Genomic DNA, 18,919 nt, shown 5'->3' with positions numbered 1-18,919 from the left:
AACTCCTCAAGGTCCCATGTTCCACATACATCACAATTCACCTTCTTTCCACCACTGGCCATAAGACTTGAGAATGAAGTGCACTTTGGAACATATTCCTAGAGGCAACTTCTGCAATTTGGTGAGACTCCCCCCACCCTGCCTGCCCCCGCCATAGATCTAATCCCTTCAACCATTCATGTTTATTGAGCACCCACTATGTATCAGGCTGAGTACTGGGATAAAATAATAAGACCAATAGAGACCCTATGCTCCTAGAGTTTTATTATCCAGCATGAGAAACACACGTGTGAGAATATTACAGAGCATTATAAGGTGTTGTAGAAACATATTCTAAGGAATCTTAACCTTAAAATGTTTTTCTGGCTTAAAACAACCACCTTTTTTTTTTTTTTGCAAGTTGAGCTGGGCTCAGTTGGGTGGTTCTTCCAAGTGGTCTCATCTTTGCTGGGATCGTTTGTTTCTGCTGCATATGGTCTCACTATCCAGCAGACTAGCCAGAGTTCCTTCACACAGTAGCACTGAATTTCAAGAGAAAAAAAAAAAAAAAAATCAGAAATTGTATGATCAATTGAAACCTAGGCTCCAAAACCACAAAGCGTCACTTCCATAGCTTTATACCAGTAAAGACGGTTACAAGATTACAAGGATCACTCGGATTGAAAGGTGGAATAGATTCCACCTGATTCCACCTCTGAACCTTGAAATGCATTCTTATCTTGCTTTCCATGACCTTAAATTCTGTAGTATTCCTCCTATCCCTCTGGCCACTCCTCACACTTCACTGGAGCCTTATCTTCTGTCTGTCCCTTAATCATACCGTGAAGGTTCTACCATAGGTCTTATGTCCTCATCCTTTAGGATCTCCCCCATTCCCCACACCTTACTGATTACATCCATTCTGACTGCTCCTAATCTTGTCTCTATCTCAGATGTCTCTGGAGTTCCAGATCCAGCATCCAACTGCTTGCTGGATTCACATGGACATGTTTGTATCTTCCACGTGCCATGTCCAAAACTGAAGTCTGTATGTTCTTGCCCTAGATTTCCTCTTTCTGTAAGTTCTATACTAGTTGTTTTCAGTTCACACACCCAAATGTCACCTGGACCCTTCCCTCTACCTCGGCCCCTACATCCAATCTGTCACCAAATTCTGTCTCTTCTACCTCCTAAGTATTTTTAACAATATGTTTCAGGCTCCCGGAGCAGCTGTCACTGCCTTAGCTGAAGCCTCTTTCAGTTCTCAACTGATCGCTCTGGCAAGCTTTCTGCTCCCCTCCAGTCTTCACCCTCAACTCCAAGGTGTAAATCTGATTTTATGCCCACTTGAAACAATTCAGTGTCTCCCCATTCTCCTCAGGATCAAGTCCAAATTTATATGTATATATATGTATTTATATATTTATATATCTGACCCTGCTTACTTCTCCAATTTTATCTTTTAACCTGCATGCAATGCTACAAACAGAATTACTTTTCCTTCATTGCTTTCTCTGTCTGGCAAACCCCTACTCTCCCTTCAGGACTTAGCTCATAAGCTGTTTTAAGGACACCTTTACCAACTGCTCAAGAGCAAACTGGATGTTCCTCCCTCCTGGGTGCTCCCAGAGCCCCAATACTTTCTCTGTCACAGTGCCTGTAACTGTGTTTTTTTTCTGCTTGCATCTCCCACTAGGCTGTCAGGGAGGTCAACTGGCAAGAAGAGGGAGATGAAGTCAGGTTTGAGAAGAATGGGTTGTGCAGAATAAGATAGCTGATCTGGAAAATGAACAGGATCACTGAGCAGCACTGGGGGTCCAACTGAGGTTAAAAACACAATTTATAAACACACGATTTTAACACAGTGTTAAGATTCATCTTGGGTATAGGTGCTTGAATACTGACAGTTCTTGAATATGAACCCAAGATTAAGGTTTCACTTGGCAGCTGGAATGAAACAATAATGGAAGAGAGGCATCAAGAACACAGTCAAGAATGTGGCTGAAATGATGGAATGCCAAATCTAAGCTGCATGGGTAAGGAAGACAAGCTAGAAAAATACAGGTTGCAGGGAATGACAGAGATTGTGGTCACTGAAGGGTTAACCTGGATTTAAGACTGGGGGGGTATGAGGGGGTGGGGAGGGGGTGGGGTGGGGGTGGGGAGTGGCACTCAGGAAAGAACAAGGGAAGAATCACATTTCTATCTTCCAAAGCAAAACAACTCCCAACAACAGATTATGCCATAGACTACTGGTAAATTCCTATTTACTGACAGCCTGCTGATCCTGCTGGCAGGATGGTTCCAAAGTTTGTTGGAAGCCTAATCTACATCCTCGATCTACCAAGATGAGTTGTCCAGGGCACATCATGGTAAGGAGGGCCACACAGCCCCACCCTCTGGATAGTTGGCTGGCCCTGGGATGGGCAGCCTGGTGGCAGCTGTGTTATCATTGTGCAGGGGGGCATGTCCAGGGGGTAAACCAGTTCATTTGAAAAACATTTATTAAGCTGCCGACTTTATACGAAAGCACTGCTAAGGATATCAAGATGTATAACTTAGTCTTCCTGTGAGTAGTTAGCAATTAACAAGGAAGAGAGACACATAAGAAGTAAAATAACAGTCCAGTGAGGTAAAGTGCTATAATCAAAGACTGGAAGATGTAAAAGCAGGCTTTATAGGGGAAGCATTTGCACTGTCAGAAGTCTCCAGGCAGGTAAGTAGGGAATGGTAGACTGGGAAGTCTAGGCAAAAGGAGCTACATAAGCTTGTAGACTTGAGAGAACACGACATTGAAGATTCCAGTTTGAACACAGGACAGGGTTCCAAAAGGGTAATGTACCTGGAGAAGTAAAGATCCAGGTCTGACAGGTCTCATATGCCAAGCTTTTAAGAATTTATCCTATGTACTCATGGTCAAATTTTAGTCAAAATCAAAGCCTGTTAAAAAATAATGACCAGTCACCCCCTCCTCTAAGATCCTGATTTGGTGGGACCCAGGTCTCTTATGTTTTAAATAAGCTTTTGGTTCAATCTGATGAGCACCAAGATTTCAGAACCACTGTTGCTGGAAATAGGACACATATTTTTTAAAAAATCTTTATAGCAGCAGTATGGAAAATGGATCCAAGTTGGGAGGTGACCAGGACACTAGCAAGGTGGCTATCATGGTAATTTAGGTGAGAGAGGGTGGGACCTGAACCAAGGCAGCTGCAAGGAGGGCAAGTATTGGAAAATATTCAGGAAATAAGCAGGGGGGCTTGGTGGCACTGATCTGAAGAGGATGTCCCCTGGGGACGGGAGTGAGAGAGTCCCAGGTTTCTGGCTTCTCTAAATTACTTTTCTAATTACAAAATCCACTGATTATCTAAAAAACTCAATCCCCTACTTCCTGGAACCTCACCTCCTCCTACAGGGAGGTGAGGCACTACTTCTTTACCCAGGGAAAGGGAAACTTAAATCTGCATCCTTACATGTTGCCCCCAAGTGGCCAAACGGAAGTTACTGCCCCTGGGTCTGAGCTTCAAAACTCTCCCAATGGCAGATACCCTTAAAATGGCCAAGACAGGCAAGGGTAAACTTTTCCAGAGTAATCTGCAATATAAAATTGAGAAGCCCAAACGCGTGCGCGCGCGCGTACACACACACACGTAAATAACAAGAACACCGAAAAAGTCGAACGTTTGACAAGATTCTTTGCCTGCAGGTTAAATAACCCTGCCAGGCTGTCCAACTCACCCGGTAAAAGGGCTGACACCCTGTCTCTTTGCGTGTCTCCGCACCAGACCTGCCTCAGTCTTGCCTGTCTTCGAACATGGGACTGTCATTATTTGGCCGGGGAGGCCTCCAGCACAGCCTCGGGAAGACATTTTTACTTATTTATTTATTTTTTGGGGGGAGGCCACTCGTGACGGGTTGGAAGAGGAGCAGTGAAATGAGATGCAGATTCCAGGACACTTGCACGTACTGTGCCCTCGATGTCCCAGCACAGAGACGCCCAAAGTCTCACCTCCGCCCGGGTTGGGGGCCATCAACCGCCTCTCTGAGCTCGCCCTCTGCATTCGGTGGCGAGACCCACCGGTTCAGCCGGCAAATGCTCCTGGGCGTCCACTAGGTGTAGGCCCAGCCACCAACCGGGCTCCGTTTCCTGGACAGTTACTGGGCGCGTGCGGCGGGCACGGCTCTCCGGCCTCTGCCGGCAGGTGCCCCCAAGTCTTCCCTGGGACGGGCGAGCGGCCCGGCAGCGACTCTTACCCCAAAGTGGCGTCCGCGTCCCCGCAGCCAGGCCTCAGCCTCAGTCCCTGCCCGAAAGACCATCGGCGGAACAGCGCACCGGCCGCAGCATCGGGGGCGTGGTCCCCACTAGGCTCCAGAAAAGGAGCTTTCCGCCCGACTGAGGTCCCCGCGGGTGAGGCGGAAGTGGTAAGACTGACGTGTCCCGGGCTGCTCTCCAGATCGCCGGGAGGGCCCACCTTCGGGGGACGGGCTAGCCGGGCCTTGCGGGCTCTCCAGAGCTGGGCCGGGCTCCCGACTGGAGAAAGCTAGTCGGCGAACACTTAACTGAACTCAGTGCGGTCTACCGTATGGTGTGGCAACAGCCGCTGCGATCAGGCACCGCGGCGGCCAACCCCGTGGAGGTCGGTCGTCAGGTCCTTCCCGGGCCGCCGCTAGCGCGCCGCTCAGGGGGGAGACCCCGGCAGGAACCCAAGGGCAGCTACGGGGCCGCAGAGGCCGCGGGCGCCGCCTCGGCCAGCCCTTCCCGTGCGGTGAGGACCCCGCGGGGGCCGCGGGAAGGTGCCTGAGGTGCGAGGCCGCGTGGCGTTGCCATGGAAACGGGCTGGGGCGCGGGGAGGTCCCGGGCAGGCGGGCTGCGGGAGGGGGGCCCCAGACTCAGAGAACAGGAGAGCAAAGGAGGACAGTGTGACAGTGTTGTCTGGGGGTCGGGAGGCGGCCTCCCGAAGGAGGGTTGGAGAACCCAAGGGGAGGAATTGGAGCGGTTCGAACGACTTGACCTGGGGCGTCAGGAATTGGTTTCCATAACTGCAGGACTCCCCCAAACAGGTTCTGCTGCCTTAAGGATGACAGTCCTAGGGCACTCGCGGAGTTGGAGCTACCAGTGGTTGTCACTTCTGATGCTGCTGCTGGGCACAGGCCATGAGCCTGGGGTGGAAGGTGTGACACACTACAAGGCCGGTGACCCCGTCATTCTATATGTCAACAAAGTGGGACCCTACCACAACCCTCAGGAGACTTACCACTACTATCAGCTTCCGGTCTGCTGCCCTGAGAAGATACGACACAAAAGCCTTAGCCTGGGTGAAGTGTTGGATGGGGACCGAATGGCTGAGTCTTTGTACGAGATACGTTTTCGGGAGAATGTGGAGAAGAGAATCCTGTGCCACATGCAGCTCAGTTCTGCACAGGTCAGCCTCTCCACATTGGCTAGAAGTCAGCCCTCCCTCCCAGGGACTAAACAGTGTCTTACAATTTATGGTCTTATAGCACCTTTATGGAAATGATCTGACTTAACTCTAACTACAATCCCACCAGGTAGTCAGGACAGGTGGTATTATTTGCATTCAGTTGAGGAAGAAACATACTTGCTCAAAAGTGACTTTCCAAGACCACATGGATACTGAATTGCAGAGGTGATATTAGAGCCCAGGGCTCCGGACTCCAGGCTGCTCTGTTGGTAATAAGGTCCCAACTATCACTCCTATATAGTTGTTTCCTTCCATACTTACCTCTTGGCTTTCTTAACTGGCTCCTTTACACTCTAATCTTTCCTGTGATGCTTTTTTTTTCTTTAGCAAATCCTCTCTTAGGGCACTTTAGTCTACTCCAGACCTTCTGACACCTTGCCTTTCTCCTTTTTCTACACCTTAACCCTGTCAAGTCACATTGCTCGTTTTGGAGAATCCCAGCATACTAGGTTCTAACCTAGTGGTTCTCAGCAGGGGGCAATTTTGTCTCCCAAGGGATATTTGGCAATGTCCGGAGATAATTTTGGTTGTCACTGCCGGGAGGGGGGCTGGGAGGGGGGTGTGCTACTGACACCTAGTGGGAAGAAGCCAGGGATGGTACATATTACAGTGCACAGGACAGCTCCCCACAATAAAAATTATCCAGCCCAGAATGTCAGAAGTGTCCAGGCTGTGGAACCTTGCTCTAACGCTATGCCTGGGGAGGCCGTATCTGACTCCTGACTTGCTCTTTGTAGGTGGAGCAACTGCGCCAGGCCATTGAGGAACTGTATTACTTTGAATTTGTAGTGGATGATTTGCCAATACGTGGCTTTGTGGGCTACATGGAGGAGAGTGGCTTCCTGCCTCACAGCCACAAGATAGGGCTTTGGACCCATCTGGACTTCCACCTAGAATTCCACGGAGACCGAATTATATTTGCCAATGTCTCTGTGCGGGACGTCAAGCCCCACAGCTTAGATGGGTTACGACCTGATGAGTTCTTAGGCCTCACCCACACCTACAGCGTGCGCTGGTCTGAGACTTCAGTGGAACGTCGGAGTGACAGGCGCCGTGGCGATGACAGTGGTTTCTTTCCCCGAACACTGGAAATCCATTGGTTGTCCATCATCAATTCCATGGTGCTTGTGTTTTTACTGGTGGGTTTTGTGGCTGTCATTCTCATGCGTGTGCTTCGAAACGACCTGGCTCGATACAACTTGGATGAGGAGACTACCTCTGCAGGTTCTGGTGATGACTTTGATCAAGGTGACAATGGCTGGAAAATTATCCATACAGATGTCTTCCGCTTCCCTCCATACCGTGGTCTGCTCTGTGCTGTGCTTGGTGTGGGTGCCCAGTTCCTGGCCCTTGGCACTGGTGAGGTGATAAAAATTAATCAGGGATTTCTCTCAAGGGGTAGAACTAAGTTGGTGGTTTGTTCTGGAAAGATCTGCAGATCTTCTCTTCTTTCCAAGGTGAGAGGCAAACCTAAGGGGTGGGTGGCTTTAACAAGCATGTGTATATTCAGTTGTGGGTTTGCTGAACAACAGAATTAGGGGATATTGTTTTCCTTGGGTCTGGGAGAAAGGGGGATGATTCCTCTGAAGTTGTCAGAAAAGGGACAGGGGAGACCTGACACAGGCTTTCCACTACTACCCTGCAGGCATTATTGTCATGGCGCTGCTGGGCATGTTCAATGTGCACCGTCATGGGGCCATTAACTCGGCAGCCATCTTGTTGTATGCCCTGACCTGCTGCATCTCTGGCTACGTGTCCAGCCACTTCTACCGGCAGATTGGAGGCGAGCGTTGGGTGTGGAACATCATTCTCACCACCAGCCTCTTCTCTGGTGAGGACTGCCCTTTCCCTGGTGGGCTGGCCTGGCGACTGAGGGTTTAGGAACTTACAACACATCATGGAACCTGGGATAGAGTTAGAGTAAGGCCTTAAGGGAATGAAAATGGGCAAAAGAAACAAGAAAACCATTCAAAAGACAAGACTGCATTTCTTTTGCATAGTTTAAAAATTAAGTCCTTAAAATATTCTAGGCAGCATGGTAAGCACTCTGCATGCCTTCATCGCATTTAATCCCCACAATAGCCCTATGCGGGAGTTAATATTGTCCCCATTTTTACAGATGAGGAAATTGAAGGCTGGTTAAGCAATTTGCCTGAAATTACACTCCTAAGAGGAAGCAAACCAGGTTTCAGATGCAGGCAGTCTGACTCTAGAGCCTGTATTCTTAACCATTATGTTAAGAGTGAAATAACACTCCTTCTCGAACATATTTCTTGACAGCCCCTTTTTAAAAGGTTTTTTGGGGGCACCTGGATGGCTCAGTCGGTTAGGTGTCCCCCTCTTGATCTTGGTTCAGGTCATGATCTCAGGGTTCTGAGTTCAAGCCCCACATTGGGCTCTGCACTGGGCTTAGAGCCTACTTAAAAAAAAAAAAAATTTTTTTTTAACGTTTATTTTTGAGAGAGAACATGTGCATGCATCAGTGGGGGAGGGGTAGAGAGAGGAGGACAGAGGATCTGAAGTGGGCTTTGCACTGAGTAGAGAGCCTGATATGGGGCTTGAACCCACAAAGCATGAGATCATGACCTGAGCCAAAGTCGGACGCTTAACTGACTGAGTCACCCAGGTGTCCCCGCGAAAATGTTTTTTTTTTTTATTTGCAGGAGGCTACCCCACTCTAGCCTTACAAGCCAGCTTGTCCTTTCAAAGGCAGCAGTAGTAGTATGCATTTTGAACCTTTCATGTTCCCAATCTTGAGTGTCTGATTTGTACTCCGTCACATTTATGTTTGAAGAGGATTTTCTGAAAATAGGGCCTTAAGCCAAAGGAATGGGTCATGCTAGGAATCACCAATGCTACAGCAGAACAAGCCCTGGGAGGCAGGTGGTTTGTGTTTCTCTTTGATCATTATGTAACAGCTGCCTTGACCCTTAATGATAATGGATGGGGGAAGGGATGTTGGTAAAATAAGGAACTGAGAACTATGGGATGCGAAAAGGTGAGGTCAGCTTGGGAGCAGGATGCTTCACCTCTCTCCCTGTTAGGTCTAGTCAGAGTGGGTGGCCCCAGGGATGTTCCTCCAGCTGACCCTCCTTCTGGGGGCCCATCCCTGCAGTGCCTTTCTTCCTGACGTGGAGTGTGGTGAACTCAGTGCACTGGGCTAATGGTTCGACACAGGCTCTGCCAGCCACCACCATCCTGCTGCTTCTGACGGTTTGGCTGCTGGTGGGCTTCCCCCTTACTGTCATTGGAGGCATCTTCGGGAAGAACAACGCTAGCCCCTTTGATGCACCTTGTCGCACCAAGAACATCGCCCGGGAAATCCCGCCCCAGCCCTGGTACAAATCTACGCTCATCCACATGACGGTTGGAGGCTTCCTGCCTTTCAGGTATCCTCCCTTTATGCTCTGGCCATCACTCTCAGGTTCCCGACTTTAACTGCCTTTCTCAGTACCCTGACCCAACAAGAGTGATGATCCCTGGTTCAGATGCACAATTAAGAGATCATTAAATAGTTCCTCCTGTATCCAAGCAGGACTCGGCTTAAATCAACTCAAAGATGAGGGTGGCTCACTTATAAAGCTCTCCAAAGACATTGCTCCGTTCACTGCCTTCCTGGTTTCTGACTTTAGTGTCCACAGGCACCAGCTGGGGCTTAAAGCCCATGTGATTGCCTGTCCAATTTTTTGAGTACCTCTAGTGCCAGGCAGATAATATAGAGCAGAAAATAAAACAGACAGGATCCTCGCTCTTAACCTATCAGGGAAGCTGTTCTTGAAATGAGCACAGCTAGTCATGGGTAAAAGAGTCCCCACGGAGCCAGGAACTGTAGGGCAGGGATGGAGTGGACCCACTTTCCACAGTGACCTGGTAACATGGAGGGGGTGGCTGGATTTTGACCTGGCCACTGTGTTGGCAGTGCACAGCCCTTTAATGCTGTGTATCCTCTCTTCTCTTCACAGTGCCATCTCTGTGGAGCTGTACTACATCTTTGCCACAGTATGGGGTCGGGAACAGTACACTTTGTATGGCATCCTCTTCTTTGTCTTCGCCATCCTGCTGAGTGTGGGGGCTTGCATCTCCATTGCGCTCACCTACTTCCAGTTGTCTGGGGAGGATTACCGCTGGTGGTGGCGATCTGTGCTGAGTGTTGGCTCCACTGGGCTCTTCATCTTCCTCTACTCGGTTTTCTACTATGCTCGGCGCTCCAACATGTCAGGGGCAGTACAGACAGTAGAGTTTTTTGGCTACTCCTTACTCACTGGTTATGTCTTCTTCCTCATGCTAGGCACCATCTCCTTTTTTTCTTCCCTAAAGTTCATCCGTTATATCTATGTTAACCTCAAGATGGACTAAGTTTTGGGTGGCAAAACTATTGATCTTTTCTCCCATTCTTCACGTCCAGAGGCCCACTGATCTCTTACCAACGTCTCTTCTGATTGACTGAATTGTGTGATGGCATTATCTACTTCCCCTTTGCCCTTTGGGCCCCTCTTCCCCCCGGAGGGCCTGGAAATTACAAATCTCTATTATATAAGGAGTATATATTTGAACTTTTTAAGTTGCCTTTAGTTTTGGTCCTGATTTTTCTTTTTACAATTATCAAAATAAAATTTATTAAGAAAAAGGATCCTGTAGTTGGAGGGTTTGGTCTGGATATAGGAACTCTTGCCCTGCGGTTAAGGGTAGTGTCCCTTTAGAAAACCGGGTCGGCCCGGCACGCACGGAACTCGAGTTCTACGCGGAGCTTGGGAACTCTCGACTGGGGGAACCTTCACCTCCAGGGCCTGTTTCCGCGGCTCAGCCGGCGCTGAGGCCAACGGAAGTGGCAAAGCCAGAGCTCCGGATGGGAAGCGAGTTGAATCACCCTGGTGACGGGAGGGGCTCGGAGCAACGCCCTTTCCGCCGGAAATGGGTTTCGGGGCCTCCACGTGCTGTCCCTCCCCCCGCCCGACCCAGTAGCGGCTCTTCGGCTGCTGCCATGGAGCCCGCCGGCCTGGAGCAGATCCTGCGGGAGCTGCTGCTGCCGGACACCGAGCGTATCCGCCGGGTATGGACAGGGTAGACCCGGCCGGGCGAGCGGGAGGTTGAGGGAAAAGTCCTACTCTGACCCCCAAACTATCCGCCAGGCCACTGAGCAGCTCCAGACCGTTCTTCGGGACCCGGCCGCCCTGCCCGCGCTCTGCGACCTGCTGGCCTCCGCGGCCGATCCTCAGGTGAGGCTCCTGCCCCTTCCCGCTGAGCGTCCCATAGTACGCCACTGGTCACGCCCCCAGCTTGCCCCCTGCGGCCCGTTCAGCACCTTCCTGCCCAAACCCTCACGTGCGTGCTTCCTCGTCCCAGATCCGCCAGTTCGCGGCAGTGCTGACCCGCAGACGACTGAGCACCCACTGGCGACGGCTGACAGCTGAGCATCGGGAGAGGTGGGCAGGGCCAGGGGCGGGGCGGGGCCAGGCGGAGGCGGCTCCTGGGCCCGCCAAGTGCCAACACCTGTCACCTGTGTTCCAGCCTCAAGTCCCTGGTCCTGTCGGCCTTCCAGAGAGAGACCCAGTAAGTGCCTACCTGCCTCCTCTTGGGATCCTGACTGACCCCCTACTGAGACCCTCTTTGGGTTTCTGCCTTGTCTTTCAGCTCCAGGCAGGGCCTGGGGCAGGGAGAAGGGAAGATTTCAGTTCTAGACCAAGGGTGGAGCAAGTGTTCTAAGGCCATGTTGAAGACTAAACTTCATAAGAATGGGCTGTGATGGTCTGCCATATCCTATTTAGAAGAACAGAACTGAAATTCAGTCTGCATGAAACCAGGCTCACCAGATCACATACCCACCATGCTGCTGGTCTCCCTGTTAGCCACTAGTGGTCTTATGTGTCCCAACTTGGCAAACACTCTGCCCACACTTGAAGGTTTCTTTCCTGGCCAGCCCATTGAGGCAGGCCCAGCGTGTGCTGGGGAGGGTACTGGAGGATGATTGGGGGTGGTGGGGGTATCTCTCCTATTTGCAGGCACTCTGTGAGCCTTAGCCTGGCCCAGCTCTCAGCCACCATTTTTCGAAAGGAAGGCCTGGAGGCCTGGCCTCAGCTCATGCAACTTCTTCAGCACAGTACCCACAGCCCTCACATACCAGAGAGAGAGGTATTAGCACATTGTCGGTGGGCGGGAGGGATGGAGGGACCGAGAAGCTGGATAGACCATGTAAGCTTTCCTCTCGTCCCCTACTCCTGAACAGATGGGCCTTTTGCTGCTAAGTGTGGTGGTGACCTCCCGGCCTGAGGCCTTCCAACCCCACCACCGGGAGCTTCTTGGGCTTCTGAATGAGACCCTTGGTGAGGTGGGCTCTCCTGGGCTCCTCTTTTACTCCCTGCGCACGCTGACCACCATGGCCCCTTACCTGGGCACCGATGACGTGGTAAGATGTGGGTCCTCACCTTTCTTGGTTCCCTATTCTTGGGTCTTCATATTCTCATTCTTGCAGGATGCAGAACTACTTCAGAGTCTCTGCCATTTGTGCTTCCTAACACTTGAGAGGGGATACTGTGGGTATCCCCTGTACCTGGGCTCATCTTGTGCCCAGGCTTTGAGGAAGCTGCCAGCTTCTGGGGCCTGAGATGAGCCCGTATTATGCTTTCTGTCCTCTAGCCTCTTGCGCGGATGTTGGTGCCCAAGCTCATTGTGGCCATGCAGACTCTGATCCCTGTAGATGAGGTGAGGACATGTGGGCAAGAGGTCTATTGGAAGGAGAGTGTAGGAGCACCCAGCCTGGTCCACTGAAGAAGAGCATGGTAACCCTATGACTTGTTTGTCTGGCAGGCAAAGGCATGTGAGGCTGTGGAGGCCCTGGATGAATTGCTAGAGTCAGAGGTGCCCATCATCACCTCCCACCTCTCTGAGGTCCTCACATTTTGCCTGGAGGTGAGCTGGGGACAGGCACAGCCTCTGCTGCTTATATTGCTGGGAGTTTCTTTGCCTTTCTCTGATTCAAGTTAGTCTCTGGGCAGGTGGCTAAAAACGTGGCTCTGGGTGATGCAATACGTGTTCGTATTCTCTGCTGCCTCACTTTCTTGGTTAAAGTCAAGAGCAAGGTGAGTACTCTGTGACGCACATTAGTGCACCCCCATTTCCATCCCTTACCTCACTGCTGGGGCTTTCTGTCTATCTCTGGGTATCTTTAGATATTTAAAATTGATCTGGCCTCACCCCAGCTCCTAGCTGGGAGTTTGGTAATCTTCTGTTAGACCCTTTATGGCCTAGAAGGCTAGAATTTTTAATGTGAGTCCATCTTGAGAGCAGATTCTCAGGGACACCATTCCACCTTCTTTTCAAGGCTTTGTTGAAGAATCGTCTTCTGCCACCCTTACTACACACCCTTTTCCCAATTATGGCTGCCGAGCCCCCACTGGGCCAGCTGGATCCTGAGGACCAGGATTCAGAAGAGGAAGAGGTGGAGATTGGGCTGGTGGGGGAGACTCCCAAGCACTTTGCTGTACAGGTGAGATATGCTACAGGGGTAGTAACAGGGTGTTAGGTAGCTGTGGGGCAGAGATGGAGTCCAGCAAAGTCTTCCTGTCCATTTTCAGGTCGTGGACATGCTGGCACTACATTTGCCCCCTGAGAAGCTCTGTCCCTTGTTGGTAAGTGTGGCTCTGCCCTTCTGGCGCCCCTACCCCCAGGTGTGCCTAGTCTCCCATTGCTGAAGATGTTTGGGCCCTAGTAGGTGTGGAGGGCCAGTTGCCGGAGGAATGGCAGGCTTATGCCAGGGTTTCTGGAGAGTACCATCTGCTCCCTTAGATGCCCATGCTGGAAGAGGCCTTGCGGAGTGAAAGACCGTACCAGCGCAAGGCCGGGCTCTTGGTGCTGGCCGTACTGTCCGATGGAGCTGGTGACCACATCAGACAGAGGTAGGTGTCTATTCCTTTTTCCTAGAGGGAGGCTGGGCAGTGGAGAGAACCACCACACAGCGCGTGGCAGTCCTGGTCTGTGCTCATTGTTGGAGCTTAATTATCAGTAGGGCTTTCCGCCACTCTAAAAGGCATCCTGATTTGGAAAATAACTTAAATGGCTTCCCCAGCTATAGGGACCAGGGGTGGTGCCTACTGTCTGGTGACAGAGAAAGCCTTTTTCCCAGGGGAAATGAGAATGGCCCAGCCTAGGGCTTTCTGGTGTTGCCCCTCAGACTACATTCTCTTGTTCTGCCCCACCCAGACTGCTGTCCCCACTGCTGCAGATCGTGTGCAAGGGCCTGGAGGACCCATCACAAGTTGTACGCAATGCTGCATTGTTTGCCCTGGGCCAGTTCTCAGAGAACCTACAGGTTAGCAAGGCTAAATGGGCAGTCAGCATTTCAGAGTCCCCACCCCTCCCAGAGGCCAGCTTCCCCTCCTCAGGCATCCCTGCTGCCATTGGCACTTAGGTGCGTGCTTTGAGGGCATACCCGCGGTTGAGCTGACTCGGGGTCTCCTTTCCCCTTCTTTCAGCCCCATATCAGCAGCTATTCAGGGGAGGTGATGCCACTGCTCCTCGCCTACCTGAAATCGGTGCCTTCTGGGCACACAAACCACCTAGCCAAGGCCTGTTATGCCCTGGAGAATTTCGTGGAGAACCTGGGTAGGTGATGGCAATCGGGTATGTGAGGGAGGGGACGGAGATGTAGCTTTGGATGAAGGCGACGGGATGTGCAACTCCCTGAACCACTGTCTGGAGCAGAGAAAGGGGTGTGGCAGGCACCCAAAGAGGTCTGGGGTAGATGTTAGAGGTCAGCCTGGAAGGAGGTGGGCCCCCAGAATGTAGGAGACCTGGCCTGGGTGTTAGAGGAATGCTTTTTCCTACAGGGCCTAAAGTGCAGCCCTACCTTCCGGAGCTGATGGAATGTATGCTGCAGCCTCTGAGGAATCCCAGCAGCTCCCGGGCCAAGGAGCTGGCTGTGAGCGCCCTGGGGGCCATTGGTGAGGACAAGGAGGCAGGAGGCAGGGCACAGGGTTTCCCTAGGGTGTCCGTGACAGATGGACCGGTGGTCCTCACTCCAGCTCTGATACTGGCCTTCCATTCCCCAGCCACAGCTGCCCAGGCCTCCCTGCTGCCCTACTTCCCCACCATTATGGAGCACCTGCGGGAATTCCTGTTAACTGGCCATGAGGACCTTCAGCCTGTGCAGATCCAGAGCCTGGGTGAGTAAGGGGCTCTCAGGCAAGGTTCCCAGTGCAGGGGAAGGGCCAAGGTGTTCACAAAGATCTCCCCCCGGGCAACACAGGTTTTTTCCTTTTCATCGAAGGAAGCACCCTTACCACTGTGCCTAGAAACACAAGTGGGATTCCTGAATCACCCCCCAGCTGCCATCTTTGGTCCCCCAGGTCTTGGCCTCGCACACCTCTGACCCATCTTCACATCCTAGTGTTAACCAAATCCTTGTCCCCACAGAGACACTGGGGGTGCTGGCTCGAGCAGTGGGGGAGCCCATGAGGCCCCTGGCTGAGGAATGCTGCCAGCTAGGGCTGGGCCTGTGTGACCAGGTAGACGACCCTGACTTGCGGCGCTGCACGTGAGTGAGCCCTCACCCCACCCCTGTCCCATGTCTCCTGCCCATCCACTGGATCCACAGCCCTGACCTGAGAACCCTGTCCTGTTTCTGGATCAGGGGTTTTCCTGGGCTTCCCCCTTCTGCCTGTACAGCTTCTGCCTGCCTCCCCCAGGTACAGCCTGTTTGCAGCCTTATCAGGACTCATGGGTGAGGGCCTGGCGCCACACCTGCCACAAATCACCACACTTATGCTGCTGTCACTGCGTTCCACTGAAGGCATTGTGGTGAGCAGAGAACGGGTGGGCTGGGCCAGTTGGGGAAGGGCAGCCCGGGACTGGCATTTATCTCCCAGTCTCAGCTAAGCTCGAGTCCCTGCTGTGCCTCCTCTGTCCAGCCTCAGTACGATGGAAGCGCCTCCTTCCTTTTGTTTGACGAGAGCGATGGGGAGGAAGAGGAGGAGCTCATGGACAAGGATGAGGAAGAGGAGGAGGACTCAGAGATCTCAGGGTGCGGAGGGCTGCCATTCTGGTCAGAGGAATCCTGGCTTTGCAAGGGCCCAATGCCAGATCTGCCCCTTCTGGTGCCTGATGGCTGCTGCCTCCCCACCTGACCCTAGGTACAGCGTGGAAAATGCCTTTTTCGATGAGAAGGAAGACACCTGTGCTGCTCTGGGGGAGATCTCTGTGAACACCAGGTGAGCCTCGGCCTTCCCCAGCACTGGGAACCCTGCCTGGGAGTTCCTTCCCCAATGGCCATATGTCTGTCTGTCCACAGTGTGGCCTTCCTTCCCTACATGGAGACTGTCTTTGAAGAAGTATTCAAGCTGCTAGAGGTGAGAGGGCTGGTAGAGTGGGTGGGATCCAAGGGCTCAGGGCCCAGCGTTGGCCATGAACACAGCAGGCACATCCTGCCCCTCCTCACCCTGCAGTGCCCTCACCTGAACGTGCGGAAGGCAGCCCACGAGGCCCTGGGTCAGTTCTGCTGCGCACTGCACAAGGCCTGTCAGAGCTGCCCCTCAGAACCCAACACTGCAGGTGAGCAGGGGAGGCTAGGGCCCCTGGAAGCAGGGGGCGATTGGAGGGAGGGACAGGGTCTGATCGGGGCTTCAGCTAATAATGTCCCCAGCTCTGCAGACTGCCCTCGCCCGGGTGGTGCCGTCCTACATGCAGGCAGTGAATGTGGAGCGGGAGCGCCAGGTGGTGATGGCCGTGTTGGAGGCGCTGACGGGGGTGCTGCGCGGCTGCGGGCCCCTCGCGTTGCAGCCCCCTGGGCGTCTTGCTGAGCTCTGCAACATGCTCAAGGCGGTGCTGCAAAGGAAGGTGAGCAGGATGGGTGGACTGTGGGCTGAGGAGATGGCTCAGCCCTAAGTGGGGATAGTCTGAAGCTCCTACAGGTCCAGGTTCCCCTATCTCCCCTCCATGGAAAGGGGAAGGGGCAGGAGAGCCAGGCTGAGCTGAACTCTCTTCCTGCAGATAGCTTGTCAGGACACCGACGAGGAGGAAGAAGAGGAGGACCAGGTGAGGGCCATGGATGCAAACTGTGGGACCAGGCTGTCCGGGTAGTCTGCACAGGGCAGAGATGGACAGTGCACCTGGGCTTGGCCTAGGGAGGCCAGGGGCACTAAAAGGCTGGTAATGGCTCCAAATGATGCAGCCCTGCTCCCACTAAGGCATTGGAGGTTCAGGAAAGGCTTCTGGCAGGTGGGGATTGGGGTGGGCTTGGATCTATAGCTAAGAGTAGGTGTACCAGGAGAAAAAGCTGTGTTTCAAACATGGCCAGCTTGGAAGGGGCATTGTGGGAGGCACCCACGGCTACAGAGCTAGCTCTGGTGCTCTAGCCCCTGACCTGGTTCCGCAGGCTGAGTATGATGCCATGTTGCTGGAGCATGCGGGAGAGGCCATCCCAGCCCTGGCAGCTGCAGCCGGGGGAGATGCCTTCGCCCCCTTCTTTGCCGGCTTCTTGCCACTGCTGCTGTGCAAGACGGTGAGTGCTCTGTGCTCTGGCTTCGAACCGTTCTACCTGTGTACCCTGTGTCCAGCCCCTCACTCTGTCCCTGCTGACTTCACTCCTCCCCCCACCAGAAGCAAGGCTGCACAGTGGCAGAGAAGTCTTTTGCAGTGGGGACCCTGGCGGAGTCCATTCAGGGCCTGGGTGGCACCTCAGCCCAGTTTGTGTCTCGGCTGCTCCCTGTGCTGTTGAGCACCGCCCGGGAGGCAGACCCTGAGGTGCGGAGCAATGCCATCTTTGGGCTGGGGGTGCTGGCAGAACATGGGGGCCGCCCCGCTCAGGAGTATCCTTAGTTTGCAGAAAGGGCCTGGGTGGGGTTGGGAGCATCCCTGGAACTCGAGGACGGGAGAGGTCTGCCCGCGTGCCTGTTCCTTGACTGTGGAACCAGACACTTCCCCAAGCTGCTGGGGCTTCTGTTGCCCCTCCTGGCACGGGAGCGCCACGATCGCGTCCGTGACAACATCTGTGGGGCACTTGCCCGCCTGCTGATGGCCAGTCCCACAAGGAAACCGGAGCCCCAGGTGAGACCCAGGGGCATCAGGCACAGCCAGGAAGCTGAGGAGGGTGCGAGGGTGCGGAACAAGGGGCCTGAGGCATCTCTGTGTCCAGGTGCTGGCTGCCCTGCTGCATGCCCTGCCACTGAAGGAGGACTTGGAGGAATGGGTCACCATAGGACACCTCTTCAGCTTCCTGTACCAGAGCAGCCCTGACCAGGTAATGCTGATGCTGGCGGCCCTCAGGGGAGCTTGCTGCTCGTCACAGGCAGAATTGGCCTCACTTGTAGCTGACGCAGAGTAACAGTTTAAACTGTCCTGTGACGCTCCTTAGTGCTTTTTCCTAGGGAGGCTCCATCGTGCCTGGCCATTTGCACACTCGGGGGGGAGCTAGAAATCAGAGTTTCCCTAGGCTAACTTCCTATACCAGGGCTCCTTCAGGATGCTCATGGGGCATGGGTATCCCTGGGCTGCCCCACCATCCCTTCCAATTAGAGCAGCCCTGCTTCCTGAATTCGTCTGAACTGACCAGCTAGGTGTGGACTCCTGTTCCATTGCTTCTCTAGAGACTGTTCTGTTGGTGGAGCTCCCAAGTGTCTGGGATTCTTTTGGTCTTTCTTTAAAATAAAAGGTGAAAGACTTAATAGATCTGAAGAGAAACCAGGGGATTCTTTTGTTCTTAACTTCATTCCTCTTTGGTCACAATCCTGTCTCCTTCAAAAAAAACAACAATTACTACTACCATGTTTCTTAGGTCCTTCTCATGTTTCACAGTTGTCTTGGATGTGAATTGGTATCACACTCAAAGTATCCCTGGTGGGAGATTCTCCCTCTCTTTGGTCTCTACCACTGCCCCCCTGGACCCGGGCCCAAGGGTGCTGCCACCCCTAAGTCAGCCTTTCTTTTCTCACAGGTTGTAGATGTGGCTCCTGAGCTCCTGCGCATCTGCAGCCTCATTCTGGCCGACAATAAGATCCCACCAGGTGAGGGTGGCAGTAGTGGGCAGGGCCAGGGGTCACAGGGCCTGGGGCAGCTGGGGGAGGGCCAGTCCTTGCGGGATCTCTCCCTCTGCACTTTCCACGCAGATACCAAGGCCGCATTGCTGCTGCTCCTGACATTCTTGGCCAGACAGCACACCGACAGCTTCCACTCAGCACTGGGCTCGTTGCCTGGTGACAAAGCTCAGGAGCTCCAGGCCGTCCTAGGCCTCACCTAGACTGAGCTGCAGCCAGGCCAGAGAGAACAGAGCCTGCCCAGACCCCGAGAACACCTCTCAGCCCAGTGCAGCTCGTGCCTTACCAAAGATTCTGGGCCTCGTAGCCATTTGGAGTCTCAGCCCTGCCCGCTGCCCTGCAGAGGCGTCTCTGGATCTGTTCTGCTGTGGAACAACACAAATGAAGGCTTGACATCCTACCCTAATAAAGGCAGTTCAATTTCTGCTTGAAAAA

General features: G+C 53.1%; 2 protein-coding genes and 1 long non-coding RNA gene across 5 annotated transcripts; 2 read left to right on the top strand and 1 right to left on the bottom strand.

Annotated features, from left to right (window-relative positions):
* Positions 1 to 247: 247 nt before the first annotated feature.
* On the bottom strand, positions 248 to 4,518 carry LOC122239564. The gene is made up of 2 exons (XR_006218760.1): positions 4,234 to 4,518; positions 248 to 521 (listed from the first exon to the last, which is right to left on the bottom strand). It is a non-coding gene; the product is annotated as an uncharacterized LOC122239564 (long non-coding RNA).
* On the top strand, positions 1,992 to 9,821 carry TM9SF1 (transmembrane 9 superfamily member 1). 3 transcript variants are annotated; one of them, XM_042989450.1, is made up of 6 exons: positions 1,992 to 2,015; positions 5,041 to 5,402; positions 6,200 to 6,821; positions 7,108 to 7,293; positions 8,578 to 8,851; positions 9,425 to 9,821. In XM_042989450.1, the coding sequence occupies exons 1-6, from the start codon at positions 1,994 to 1,996 to the stop codon at positions 9,816 to 9,818; spliced, it is 1,860 nt and encodes a 619-aa protein (XP_042845384.1). In that variant the 5' UTR covers positions 1,992 to 1,993; the 3' UTR covers positions 9,819 to 9,821. The 3 variants fall into 3 exon arrangements, with proteins under 3 accessions (XP_042845384.1, XP_007098089.3, XP_007098088.1); XM_007098027.3 differs by lacking the exon at positions 1,992 to 2,015 and adding an exon at positions 4,539 to 4,745; XM_007098026.3 differs by lacking the exon at positions 1,992 to 2,015 and adding an exon at positions 4,539 to 4,782.
* Positions 9,822 to 10,308: 487 nt separating this feature from the next.
* Positions 10,309 to 18,919, top strand: IPO4 (importin 4). Its single transcript, XM_007098025.3, has 30 exons — positions 10,309 to 10,512; positions 10,592 to 10,678; positions 10,806 to 10,885; positions 10,971 to 11,012; positions 11,462 to 11,591; positions 11,686 to 11,865; positions 12,096 to 12,161; positions 12,267 to 12,368; positions 12,455 to 12,538; positions 12,781 to 12,945; positions 13,034 to 13,087; positions 13,245 to 13,354; positions 13,659 to 13,767; positions 13,931 to 14,060; positions 14,285 to 14,398; positions 14,507 to 14,620; positions 14,871 to 14,991; positions 15,143 to 15,254; positions 15,365 to 15,477; positions 15,587 to 15,664; positions 15,745 to 15,802; positions 15,899 to 16,004; positions 16,096 to 16,289; positions 16,443 to 16,487; positions 16,828 to 16,953; positions 17,052 to 17,260; positions 17,366 to 17,498; positions 17,587 to 17,691; positions 18,385 to 18,454; positions 18,557 to 18,919. Exons 1-30 carry the CDS (start codon positions 10,309 to 10,311, stop codon positions 18,685 to 18,687), a joined length of 3,372 nt encoding a protein of 1,123 aa, XP_007098087.3. The 3' UTR covers positions 18,688 to 18,919.

The sequence above is a fragment of the Panthera tigris genome, chromosome B3 (genome assembly GCF_018350195.1).
Source record: "Panthera tigris isolate Pti1 chromosome B3, P.tigris_Pti1_mat1.1, whole genome shotgun sequence".
Classification (NCBI taxonomy): domain Eukaryota; kingdom Metazoa; phylum Chordata; class Mammalia; order Carnivora; family Felidae; genus Panthera; species Panthera tigris.
This window is presented reverse-complemented; position numbering and strand designations above follow the sequence as displayed.

What these genes read in the sequence shown, in the direction of transcription:
- TM9SF1 (XM_042989450.1), top strand. Translation starts at nt 1,994, where the DNA reads ATGCCAAATCTAAGCTGCATGG. An exon ending in GCCAAATCTAAGCTGCATGG is followed by an intron (nt 2,016 to 5,040) that starts GTAAGGAAGACA and finishes TCCCCCAAACAG; the next exon opens with GTTCTGCTGCCTTAAGGATG. An exon ending in CACCACCAGCCTCTTCTCTG is followed by an intron (nt 7,294 to 8,577) that starts GTGAGGACTGCC and finishes CCATCCCTGCAG; the next exon opens with TGCCTTTCTTCCTGACGTGG.
- IPO4 (XM_007098025.3), top strand. Translation starts at nt 10,309, where the DNA reads ATGGGAAGCGAGTTGAATCACCCTGGTGACGGGAGGGGCTCGGAGCAA. An exon ending in GAGCGCCCTGGGGGCCATTG is followed by an intron (nt 14,399 to 14,506) that starts GTGAGGACAAGG and finishes TCCATTCCCCAG; the next exon opens with CCACAGCTGCCCAGGCCTCC. An exon ending in GTTCCACTGAAGGCATTGTG is followed by an intron (nt 15,255 to 15,364) that starts GTGAGCAGAGAA and finishes TCCTCTGTCCAG; the next exon opens with CCTCAGTACGATGGAAGCGC.